The sequence below is a fragment of the Onychomys torridus genome, chromosome 13 (assembly GCF_903995425.1).
Source record: "Onychomys torridus chromosome 13, mOncTor1.1, whole genome shotgun sequence".
Lineage (NCBI taxonomy): Eukaryota > Metazoa > Chordata > Mammalia > Rodentia > Cricetidae > Onychomys > Onychomys torridus.
The window spans coordinates 36,181,259-36,194,045 of record NC_050455.1 but is presented as its reverse complement, the minus strand read 5'-3'; the positions used below and the strand labels follow the sequence as shown (position 1 = coordinate 36,194,045).

Below are 12,787 nucleotides of genomic sequence, written 5' to 3'. Positions count from 1 at the left end.
TTCAAAGACATTTAGGTTACTAGGTTTGACATTTCTAAACACAACTCTTACATGATTGATGGACTACTGTAGAATAGCCTTGTTCAAAAAAGATGATCTTTGGCAGGCTGCTTCAAAGAATGCTGCTCTAGAAAGATGAAATAATACCCCATTTTCCATTAATTTCCCTGATCCATCAATGCTTATTTGAAATACTCCAGAGAATGATATGATATTTACTGTAGCATGAGGCTGTGTTCACTGTATCCAGCAGCTCCCTGGGACTTTTATTTCTAAGCTGTAGAAGAATCTTTCTCTACATAAAAGCTGCTCTAACAGAATACAGCTGAGCAGAACGGTATCACTGCAAAGCAAATGTACAGAGATATGAGTCTCTTTAAAAATCAGCAATGTTGTTCCAAGACGCCAGTTCAGACTCTCTTCTGTACGTCTTTTTAAAACAGAGCTGTGTAACCCTGCCCCTGACAAAGAACCACAAGCAAGTAACAATTGATGAGAGAGAGTGTGAGGATTGTCTTCTCCAGGGATGAGCCCTCTACTATGGAGTGGTCAGCCCTAAAATCTTATAATAAAAGTGACACCAATCAGACTCAGCAAGTTGTATTTATGTATTAATGCATGTATATAAATATATACGTCTAGCAAAGAAAAAATCGTTTGATAGAGAGGAAGAGAGGCATGGAAGGGGCTTGAGGGGGGGAAGGCAGGGAGGGGAGAATACTATGATTATATTTTAGTTAAAATAGAAAAATAAATTGTAATTATTATTTAGGTCTAAAGTCACTGTAAAACAACATAGACAAGAGTTGAAAGATCTCAACTAAGAGGTTCCATAGGAAATAAGGAAATGGGGTCAGTTGTGTGTTTGATGTGTCTGTGTGGCATGCTAGAGGCAGAGAGGTATGGTACCATCATACTGTCCTTGCGTCACAGTAGGATACATGTTCTGACTTTTATAATGAAGCTGGAATTCCAGATCGTCATCAGTTATCAGCATTCTTCACTACTGACAATGTCATCACATTTCTGACAGATTCTTGATTGGCCAAAACAACAACTGAAACAAACAAACAAACCACATGTGGAAGATGGTGGGTTTTTTTTTTTTTAACCTCTGTAAAAGAAAAGAAAAAAATTGCTTTCAGTTGTTCATACTTTTTGGAGTCCAGAGTCTAGTAATTGTGAGATTGTAGCCACAGTAGCCTGTCATGGCCTAGTCAAAGGAAGTGAGGCTTTTTTGCAAAAGTGTGTGGTACCAGGGTGACATTGGGCACAGTGAGTACTGGGTACTGTCTTTGTGTAAAATACTGTAACCAATGAATTCACTGTGGACAAAGCAGAACACAGAAGCCTGTTGTCTTGAGTTATCTTCAAGACCATTGCATTTTATGGAATTAAATGAAGCTGACTTGCAGAAGAAAAAAAAAAAAAACAAAAAAACCGAAAACTAAGCAGCCTCCTTTGCTCCTTGGCAGGGTGAAGTAGAGCAATAAGTCTCCCCGCTGAACTACTATGAGGCCAGAAGCCTTGCTGTTATGTCTCACACTGCTACACAGCGCTGGGGCTGCTTTCCCAGAAGATTCTGAGCCAATCAGTATTTCGCATGGCAACTGTAAGTATGACACTCTCACTCACGTTGGCTTTTGAGGACATTGTAGCCTGCAGCAGCCTAACCAAAAGGAAGAAGGAAAGAGGGGGGAGGCTGAGCAATTGTAAACTGTGCTCCTGACCGAAGTTGGTCACTCACACCTGGTCAGATGGGTGGAGTTAGGTGGATGCAGAGACTGTTAAGAGCTTCATCAAGCCTTTGAAAAATGTCCCTCAAGTCTCCTGATGAAGTTTCGCCCTACACTCGAAGGCATGCTCCTGCCCTCACACCAGCTGCAGGGGAGAATATTACTGTCATCTGAGGACTGCAAGTGTTATGTGTTTCCATCTGTACCTTGTAATGTTAGAAAGCATGATAGAAAATAACGGGTGTTTTGAAATACCTAAGAGAAGAAAAACTTAAAAAAAAAAAAAAAGTCTTACAAGTTTGCTAGTCTCAGGGAAGGACTGTCTTTGAATTTATGGAAGATTTATTCTGCTTATAAGTTTATTTTGGTACCCACTTTTGCCAGAGGTAGGTGCTGATATGATTAAAACTTCCGGTGACTCCCTCAAAGAGGACAGTCTTACTTCTGTTTTAGAAAGAACATCCGATTTCCTGTTTTATTGTCTGCCCCCCAAAAGACCGTTGTGTTCCAGTAAAGGTAAAGAAACTTCTCCCCAAGTACCGCTTACTATGTAATGATCCCCCCCAAAAAACAAACACCGAGTGAAACATACCAAAAGATGTTCAAGATATTAAGTAGCTACACCAGTGTTCTGCTTCCAGCTGGAATTTCTGAAAAAGAAGATAATGTTGTATGCAAAGATGAGGAGCCAAGCCTGGATTATATAACAGTGAAAGGACAAAGGGTCAAAGGTCAATGCTCTCACTTCTGAAATAGCCATGCTCCCCACATTTAGTATTAGGAACCAAATAACCATGTATTTACTTTCATTCAAGATAAGGTTTCTATCTTTGGTGTCCCACTGCAATATGGACCCCAGCCCTAATATGCTGTTGGCGATCATTAATGGTCACATCAGTACCATGATGACCAGGTACATGAAACTAAAGAGCCATGGAAGGAAAGCTTAAGATAATTGTATACCAGGCTTGTTTGGGAGTCAAACATATTACAGCTCTCTAGTAACACGCTGCTGTGAGAAAGCCCAGATACCCCAAGGTTGAAGTGCAGTCATCCAGGCATGAATCTGTGAATGGTTTCCTCCTTATAGTTACATCCCCATAACTCCCCCAGAAAACATGGCCTTTTGAATGTGACTCATCTTTCTTCCTTCTTCTTGGAGGAATGCCAATGCTCTGGAGACTATAGGTTTAGAAACAGAGATGTTGAGATACAGGTATTTCTAAAGGTCAGCTATTATTACACATCACAGACTCAGCCCAAGAGCACCAGAGGAAAGAAATGTGCTCCTGTCTCTGCCAGGTCACCTGACTGGCTACGCTCACTTCGACCCTGGCCTGTCAAAGCCCACTTTTCTGTGAGATTAGCCAATGGCTTAGCTCCAGAGTGGACTCCCACAGTTCCTAGAATGCCAACCAACCTAGCAGGGCCTGCCCTCAATGGTAGATTATTCCACCCGGGGCGCCTGTGGAGACTGTATTTTTCTTCTGGCTCCTGGATGAAGGCTCCCGCCTCCAGACCACATTGCCTTTGTGGTGATTGATGGGGAAGGCAGCTTTGAAATAGTTTTGTCCGGAGACAAGATCTTTGGCAGCCTGCCCCCCTCAGGCTTAGCACTGCACAGAAGATGAAACGAGGACCGAGGAAGAAAAGAGCGCCTCCGTGCAAAGCGTTGACCAGCAAGTTCAGCCCTCAGAAACGGTGACACTTAGAAATGTTAAAACCGGGTTTATTATCATCTGGAACTGAAGTGTAATTCGATCATCCTTAAGGAGCACTCTCACGGTGTTTCCTGAAATAACAGCTTTGCAAGCGATGGGAAATGGTGGCATGGTCTGAATTAAACATGGTTTTGTTCTGTGGCCCACCCCACCCCCTCACACTACCCCGTTGATTCTTGGCTTGATCTGCGGTTCCCTCTCTTACCCCATCTCCTCTTTTCACAGATACAAAACAGTATCCGGTGTTTGTGGGCCACAAGCCAGGACGGAACACCACACAGAGGCACAGGCTGGACATCCAGATGATCATGGTCATGAACAGAACTCTCTACGTTGCAGCTCGGTAAGAGACATTCCTCACGTGCACCTTCAGAGGACCTGAAGGTCCCAGTCCCCCACTGCACCAGCGATGCGTCTTTCTAAGAACTCGAGGTTCCTTACTATGTTGTTTAACTAAAAGCTCCTTGTGTTTGTCAAGCAATCATTCCTTCACGATTTTCTCTGTCTGTTTAACCTTCCTGGGATCTTCTATGTCTGTTTAACCTTACGTGGGTTTTTGGAGAAATAATTGCGTATTTTCGAGCTTACAGCTCAAATAATCCACTTTGTTTTTTATCTTGAACATATAGGTAAATATTTACCCAAGTATATAGGGGTGAAGTCCACCACTTGGTAGTTGTTTGTTAAATCAAACATGTTGGGTGTATCAACATGTATTGTACAGTGTGCACTGATGTGTGTCTATTATGCTTATTTGTATTTTTGCAGTAAATGTTTGCCATTATTTTGACAGTAGTAGTGGCGAGCAGAGAAAATAGAATACTGTGTGTGTTTCATAAGTGTTTTGTATTTAACAGTAATAATAGAAATAATAAGCTATACTCATCCTTTGGAAAATGATATCTGGACACGCTGATATCCTAAGGCAGAGTGTAAAGACAAGAATGCCACTTGGACAAGGGCCACGTGGATTCGGACTTTTTTTCTAATCCTGCCCGTGGGTCAGCCGCTCCACAGCTTCTCTGACTGTATGTGCCCCTGCCAGGTGAGAGGTTAGGCAAGTGTCTTTAGGAAGTGCTTGGTGATTCCAACAAGATGTGGAATTAGGAAGAGAACAATTCGTAGGAGATGCCCGGGTCAACCTATTTCTCACGATTCCAACCAGGTTTGAGGAGAACCATCCGGAGATGTTCCTCCGCAGACTTACCTGGATCTAAATAGATGAATTATTTCATGACGGGAAGAAGACAGATGATGTTCGTATATGTAGCTGTGCGGCCAGGACCAGAGGGGCTAAAATAACAACATAACCAGGCGGCACAATGTTATTCATTAAGAGACGCTGTAACCGTGTGAGAAAAGCCACACGGCACGACAAAACCCACTGTAAGAGTTTTACTAGGAGAAGGGAGAGACAGGAAAGAATGTGATCAGGCCTGTGGAAGACATGTGCATGGCGGGGGGACGGGAGAAGAAGAAGAGGGAGGCGTCTGTGATCCGCTTTTTTATGGATTTCCCTTGTGCATGTGCATATGGGTTTACAGAGCCACGCCACTCATGCACATAGATTGTGTGATCATGCTGTGCACAAATTACGTGACCACGCAGTGCACGGATTACATAGGACGTAAAGCCCTTGGAATGGCTACGCATCTGAACAGCGCATGTGCGGTAATGTAGCTGGGGGCGTGGCCAGGAATTGTTACACTGGATTCCATGGAAGTCTCCATATGGGTGACAATCTCTGTAATGTAAAGTGAAAAGCCACAAGTGTGACGAAAATGCCCCAAGCCCAGCACATAGAAGCAACACCGAACACTTAAACAGCAGCAACAACAAAATGAAAGCCTTCACAAATGCTGCTAGTGCTGGTATGCCCGTAAAAGTAAATGATATGGTCATAACGTCATAAATGTTAATTCGCTGGACCCCAGAAACAACCTCATGAGAAAGAGCAGCTGCCTTCCCAGTTCCTGTAGAAGGCCTCTGAGGGACAGAGGCGGGAAATACGTGGGCCCCATTAAAATTGACCTCAAGTGGCAGTGTCGTGACAGCCACATAGACACATAGTCTGTGTCCTGTGCTGCCCACTGTGAAGTGAAACTCTTGGTCCTGAGTTAATAACTTTCTAATAGCTGTTGCCTAAGAGCAGCTTTTGTGGGTGTTCATTATAGAACATTCCAGTGAGGGCTCAGTACCTGCCTGTTTGGAAGCATGGTAGCTCCTTCGGTATCCTTATTAATTTCTTACATGTTATAAAGTGAGCTTACGTTAAATCACACTATAAAAATGGCTGGTCAAAACAAATGGTTAAACATCGAACCCGTGAAAGATAGGTTGACTTGGGTTATCTCCTCTAAATTGTTTCCTTCCCAACCAAGACACTGGGGTCAAAAATGGTTGTAACAGACAGTCCTTGTAGCCAGTGATTTAGCACAGGAGTGGGCTGCAGGCCCAGGGCAACAGGAACATTAGAAGCCAGGTGTTGTGTAGCCTAAGAAGCATTCATTATTCCAGCTCATTAAAACCAAGACAGTTTCATCTGAACTCTCTACCTCAAGGAAAGGAAAAAGAGGAAATAAAAAAATGAGTGTATTCCTTTCCAAAGCAATGGAACAGACTCGCCATGCATTGAAAGTCTAGTGTACAGCATCCTTACATTGACATGTTACATTTACTCCATACCCAGCCACTTCCCTTCTATACACACTCTGAAAATCCCAAAAAGAAATTTGTTGTTGCCGTATTTAGGGCCTCTCCTTTTAATTTCATATTTCCCAGCACCACCCTGAGACATCCAGGTTCCTGGGTAGCAAGTTAACACGATTTAAAGTTAAGTCCTCCCCGGAGGCTCAAGCCATGGCAACACAGCTCAGTGGTATTCAATGGACCGGGAAAGAGGAAGTCCAAGGATTCAGTCAGATGGCAGTCACATCGCTACATTCAGATGTAAGAGCATCAGGAGTCCTAGGGTGTAGAGGGGCAGCTAGAAACAGTCCTTTACCCTGGATTATAGTCGGCCATAAAGCACCATTTCTATCCTCTGGGATCATGTGATCTTTGAGATATTGAAAAGATTGCCTCTGTCCAGAAGGAGTGTTGACTCATGGAATTGTTTATAAAAGGTTCCCCAGTTCTCCCAGACAATTGGTGTCAGCAATTGAAAGCCAAGTCCCATCCAGAACCCTGGGGACTGATGGGGTTTGGTGGCAAGAATGCCTTCCAAGTCTTTCTTATTATTATCCACTTTGTAAATTCTTCTTTCTTTTTAATCTCTAAACTGCTAATTAACATAAACAGACCATGCCAAAAGGGGGCGACCTGAGAGCTTTCTGAGGAGCTGCCAATGCATATTCATCAGTGGTTAATTTACAATTCATAGATTCAGCTTCTACTTGAGTTTTGAAGGGGCAAGGAAAGGCTTCTTCTAGTCATCTCAAACCCAATACCAATGTCACAGGCAATTCCAGTCTATTAATGTGCCCGACCACAGTGCCATCATAAAGTCAAGCAAATAATAAATGAATGCAATAATTGGCCTGAAATTAAAGGGCAGAGTGATGTTGGCATCCTACTGAAGCTGGGAGAAGCTTCCCAGTCCAGCTGTTGGTAAAGTGGGCCCCTCACTGCACCCTTCACTACTCTGACACAAACACACGTCTTTCTGACAAATGTACACATGCGCGCGCACACACAAGCGTACACACGGTTCAGAAGCAGACACGGGGATCTGTAAGCCAACACCCCTGCTTTCTTTTATTTCTATGTGAGAAACTGTTGTGTTTTCTCCAAAAGTAAAATTAACAGACTTCTCAAAAAAAATGGAATGTATATGTGAATACATACGTCTACATACATATATCATATGATTCTTACAAATAATTGCTTGCTTTTCCTCTCCCCTAACCCCTGTTGTTTCTTTCTAACTAATGAGGAGGTTTGAAAATCTGCTCAGGAGCCCTGAGGTCCTGGTTTAAAGCTGTGGATAATTTTCCAGCCCCAGGACTTCCTGCATTTTAGAAAAAGTCAATGTTATTTCAAGGGAAAATGAGCTGTTTGGATTTGCCCCCGCCAGCCCCCCCCCTCCTCTGTTTCTTTTCTTCTCTTTCTTCAGAATTCCAAACAAAAAGACCCTTGTACTCTGCTCACACAGAAGAGAGGTTTAAATATAGCCCCACACCTGAGCTGCTGATTCTCCCCTTCCAAGGGGAGATTGGCAGCAAAAACTGTAAAGACAACCAAACTCAGCACAAAACAAGTGGACAGAAGCCCCAAGTGTCAGCCTTAGCTCGAGTACATTTATACTTTAATTTAATGTGGTCTTGCGGAGGGAAGGGCAGCTCCTGGAAATAATTTTACCTTTCTTCCATCTTGTCTGTCAAATTATCAAATGTAGCGTGTTGAATACCAAGCACTTGTGCATGGGTTTGAAGATACTGAGAGGCAGTGTGAATCATCTGTGCTCCAGCCTCTGGATCAGGTTAATCTGCAGATCCTCTCAGCTGAGCTCTGACATACGGCTCTATAGTGCTGAGATGAGGAGAATAGTTGAATAGTTGCTGCGAGGTTTTTTTTTTTGTTGTTGTTGTTGTTTTTGTTTTTATGTCAACCTGATGCTATGATAAATCATAAGTACTAAATGTGGTTCAAGATAATCTCTTACACTAAATTCTTTCCTTTTTCTAGCATGTGGCTGTCTTGTTTTGTTGTTGTTGTTTGTTTTTTTCTAGACAGGGTTTTTCTTTGTAGCTTTGGCTGTCCTGGAGCTCGCTCTATAGACCAAGCTGGTCTTAAACCCAGAGATCTGCCTGCCTCTGCCTCCTGAGTGCTGGGATTAAAATCGTGTGCTACCAAAGTCCAGTTGATATCTTGTTTTTTGTTGGTGGTGGTGATTTTTAACAAATACAGTCATGGGCTTACCTGTTCCGAACATAATAACCTTATTCTGTAGAAAATGAGCTGTTTTCACTCTTGTGTTTGACTCTGTATTATTTTTTCTTTTATAGGGACCATATTTATACTGTTGATATAGATACATCCCATACAGAAGAAATTTATTGTAGCAAAGTAAGTTGTCTTTAAATCTATCTTTCTAAAATGGGGGTCCTTAGGGAATATGTACCTTAAATGCAGTGATTGGGATGGTATGCCTAAAGCCAACACACTTTGTAAAGTCCAATTTAGGGGTTAGTAAGGGTTTATTACACATTCCAAAACACATATTTCATCAGTGTATGCATATATATATTTGGGGTTTTATATAACTTGTAAAATCCTTTAATAAAATATTGCCATGTTTATCCAAGAAAATATCAATTTTTATAACTAAAATTCTGTCCCCAAAACATATTAAAAACTGTCTCAATGTTAATGTTCCTACATCATGCAGCATGGAAGTTCCTTGAGTGGTGAAGGTTCTGGAATTTAATCATCATCCAGACGTACATAAAGCTTTTCTCATGACTCCACATGGGGATATTTTAGTTAATCAAACTTTGTGGAACAAGTAGGAGACTTAGCCCATGAATTTACACACAGGAGCACAAACCTAAATTAAATCGGTGTCTGCCTGGAGTGAATGTCCACTTTATGTTTAAGAAAACGATTTCCATAGTTTAAGGGAAAGGTCATTTTTGCAAACACTGATTGATGAACTGAACAAAAATGCCAGCGCCACATATTTTACCAAAATAAGCACAATTTGCACGTTGCTTGGGATATTTTATGTGAAATTCCCGCGCTTCTTTGTACTTATCCTGCAATTTAATGGACAGAGAAGAATTCAAAATTAAGCAAAAAGTTTCCTCCCCTAATATTTTGTTGTCCTGGTGAATTAATCATGGGGAAAGGGTGCGGAAAGCTTTCAATAAATATATGTTCAGCCTCTAGCCGCCGCCCCAAGGGAACTTTTACTTCTCAAATCAAATGCAACAACCTCTGGGCTCTAATTGATTTCTCTCTTGATCCCTGCAGAAACTGACATGGAAATCTAGACAGGCTGATGTAGACACATGCAGGATGAAGGGGAAACATAAGGTAGGTAATTTTCATTTCTCTTGCGGCTGCCACTTTGGGTTACGGTTTTGACGGTTATCTCCAGCCGTAGACTATGATTTGAATGCATCTTGCTAGTCCCCTTGCCCCAGTAATTGCTTTTTCCATCAACTTATTGAAAGCTTTAATTTGCAAAAATAGTTTGCTCTTAATGTGATGAAATGTTACAACAGTGGCTGGGACTGCACTGAGAAACTCCTCAAGTGCAGCAGGGATGTCTGACTCAGAGCTGGTCCCCTGAGTCTCCGGAATGACCTGTCCCAGCAACCCACCTTGCAGGCCAGGGCACACCTCCAGTCTGTAGAAGCACTTCTGGAAAGCACAGCAGACTCACACACAGGCTCTTGTGCCTCTGGCCAAATAACATAGAGGTATCTTCAAGGAACCCTGGAACATCTGACATCAAAATTAATATGATGGGAGACGGCTGCATTCAACTCTTCTTTCTTCTGTGACATACAAGAAACATATGTGCTACCATTCTCCGCCATGTTTGTGTTTACTGTTGAAATAATCATGTACATCCTTTCGTGGTTAACATCAGCAGCAACTTGACCGTGTACCTGGGGCTCTCGGCTATGTAACCTGACACACTCTCCTCTCCTCACTGCAATCCTTCTCTTGTCGGCTCACGGTCTGTGGTGATGAATGGGCTTTTGTGCTGCGTGGATCCTGTTCAAACCAGTTTGAATTTTGTTTCAGGATGAGTGTCACAATTTCATTAAAGTTCTTCTCAAGAAGAATGATGATACCCTGTTTGTCTGTGGAACCAATGCCTTCAACCCTTCCTGCAGAAACTACAAGGTAAATGTCATTTGTCTGTTTGGAAGCACACTGCCAGGAGGTATTTCATAATCTGTTGTTCCCATACCTGCAGCAACTGAAGAGGGGTAACTCAACACCACATGGGTTCCCTTCACTTACCCAGCTTGGTGTGTTGCTCCAAGAGAGTGATCCTGATCAGGCTTCTAAGCTTCCTGTTTGTTCTGTTTGACTGACACATCCTTAAAGAACCTTTCATGTGAAGGTGATTTCTAGAAGGTTCTATTCTTTATTGTCCCGAGGTCTGCACACTTACCACATATAATGGCATGTAGATTTCTTCTATTCTGCTCTTTACTCCTCCCACTCCTGTGTTACCTCTGTGAGGACAAAAACTGGCTTAATGGGCAAGGAATTCCTATTGTAGAAGGTATTGCCAAAGCATGCTGCTTGAAACCGTAGATTCTTGCATTGTAAGATTTTTTTCAAGAGAGGAATTTAATTCCATTTTGTACCAGCTCACTTGGCCATGGCCTTACTTGCTTTGGCCTGTATACCAGAAGAGGAAAAGGGGAAAAAAATTGGCCTCAAAGATTCAGGAAATCAAGTGGGGGGCAAGGGGAGGTAGTTTACAGCTGAGGAACCTGGGAGCTCCTGAGCTGCTGCAGTGGAAGTACCAGTGCTCTCACACTGGCTCCGCCTCTGTTAGCTTTTCTTTGTGGCACAGTTTTTCCTCAGGAAACGAGTGTTGATTTTCTGTAGTGGCCAAGCACCGAGACTATAAAGGTAGACAAGTGTTAGCACGGGGAAGGCCACACCCCAGGAAGAATGCAGCGTGGCCATGGAGTTGGCGCTTTGGTCAAATGATGTGACGAGTTACGGACGCACAACACAAATGCCATTACCCTCACCTGAAGCAGAGGCCATGAGGAAAGTCGCTTGGCTTGCTCCCCATGCCTTGTTCAGCCTGATTTCATTTCCAATCCAGGACCACCCAGCGATGGCATCAGCCACAATGAGCTTCCTCTCATCCCACATTAATCAAGAAAATTCCTCCACAGACCTTCCTACCGGTCAATCTTATGGGGGCTTGGTCAGATAACTCTAGCTTATGTCAAGTTGACAGAAGTCTCAACCAGGGCAGCAGGTAACACCCGTATAGATGAGTAGATATGTCCAGCAAGACAATGGAGGGAAGCTTTTTTTCAGGAACGATAATGGTAAAGTGTGGGAGCTGTAGGAAGGAGGCAGATGAGACCCGTCTACAGAGTTCCCACCTGCTGGTCTCATAACTGGAGTATTAGCACCACCCAAGCTGGCGCCTGGTGGGATAAATTGTGAACGAGGCAGTCTCTTTTTTGTCTTAAAGGGTAGGAGGAAGTCAGCCAAATGAAGGCTAAGGGCATTCTGGGTAGAGAGAGCAGGGTAAGCAAAGGCATGGCACAAGAAACAACCTACTGGGCTTAGGAGACTTCATCTAGCTTGGTAATGTTGGACCCTGAAATGGCAAAGGACAGTGACAAGAAACTGAAAAAGGTAGGTTGTCCCGGAAATGAAGGAAAGAGAGTGGATTCAGGAAAAACAAAAACAGAAAACAAAAAACAAAGCAAAATAACCCAGGGAGACTTAATAATTGAAGCACAGGCAAGGAGTGGGGAGAGAGGTGTCAATAGGGCCTCTTAGACTGTCCCTTGAAGAGTCAGTGATGTGGCCGCCTCTAGTCTAGATTGAACAGAGGACGCAAAGGGATCTGGGAGCTGGGCGTTCTACGATATAGTGTATGGGTTGCTCCATGCATGTGTTTTAGTGCTTCTATTGAGTGATAGAACACCATGACCAAAAGTAACTTGGGGAGGAGAGGTTTCTTTAGGCTTACAACTCCAGGAAATACTCAGGTCCATCAATGAGGTAAACTAATCAGGAACTCAGGGCAGGAACCTATGGTGGGACCTGAAGCAGAGGCCATGAGCAAAGTTGCTTGCTTGGCTTGCTCCCCACAGCTTGCTCAGCCTGACTTAATTTTCAATCCAGGACCACCCAGCAGTGGCAACACCCACAATGAGCTTCCTCCCATCCCACATTAATCAAGAAAATTCCTCCACAGACCTTCCTACCGGCCAGTCTTATGGGGGCTTGATCCCTTCTTCTCAGATAACTCTAGCTTATGTCAAGTTGACAGAAGACTCAACCAGGGCAGCAGGTAACACCCGCATAGATGAGTAGATATGTCCAGCAAGACAATGGAGGGAAGCTTTTCTTCAGGAACGACGTGGGGAGAAATAAATTGGGTTTTGTCCTCCTAAAATGGCATGGACCTGTATTAAAGGGTCACAGCATTAGGAAGGTTGAGGACTGCTGTGTTTCAGGGAGGCAAGGGCCATTCCCTTCCATGCTTTTTATCAACAGGTCAGGACTAGGGACTCAAAGCAAAATCAATGACTAGCCTTCCACCATGAGCTCCAGTCTCTGTTTAGCAGAAAAGCAAGTGGCCCCCTCACCACATTCTAATTTATA

At 43.2% G+C, this 12,787-nt stretch overlaps 1 protein-coding gene across 7 annotated transcripts in view; it reads left to right on the top strand.

The window, feature by feature from the left end:
- Sema6a (semaphorin 6A) overlaps positions 1 to 12,787 on the top strand; it is a 122,487-nt gene that overhangs the window by 61,174 nt on the left and 48,526 nt on the right. For all 7 annotated transcript variants that reach the window (XM_036204720.1, XM_036204717.1, XM_036204715.1 and 4 more), the window contains exons 2-6: positions 1,476 to 1,612; positions 3,683 to 3,800; positions 8,464 to 8,524; positions 9,431 to 9,493; positions 10,214 to 10,315. In XM_036204720.1, the coding sequence (XP_036060613.1) occupies positions 1,513 to 1,612; positions 3,683 to 3,800; positions 8,464 to 8,524; positions 9,431 to 9,493; positions 10,214 to 10,315 (444 nt within the window). In that variant the 5' untranslated portion in view covers positions 1,476 to 1,512. The remainder of the gene's footprint in view (positions 1 to 1,475; positions 1,613 to 3,682; positions 3,801 to 8,463; positions 8,525 to 9,430; positions 9,494 to 10,213; positions 10,316 to 12,787) is intronic.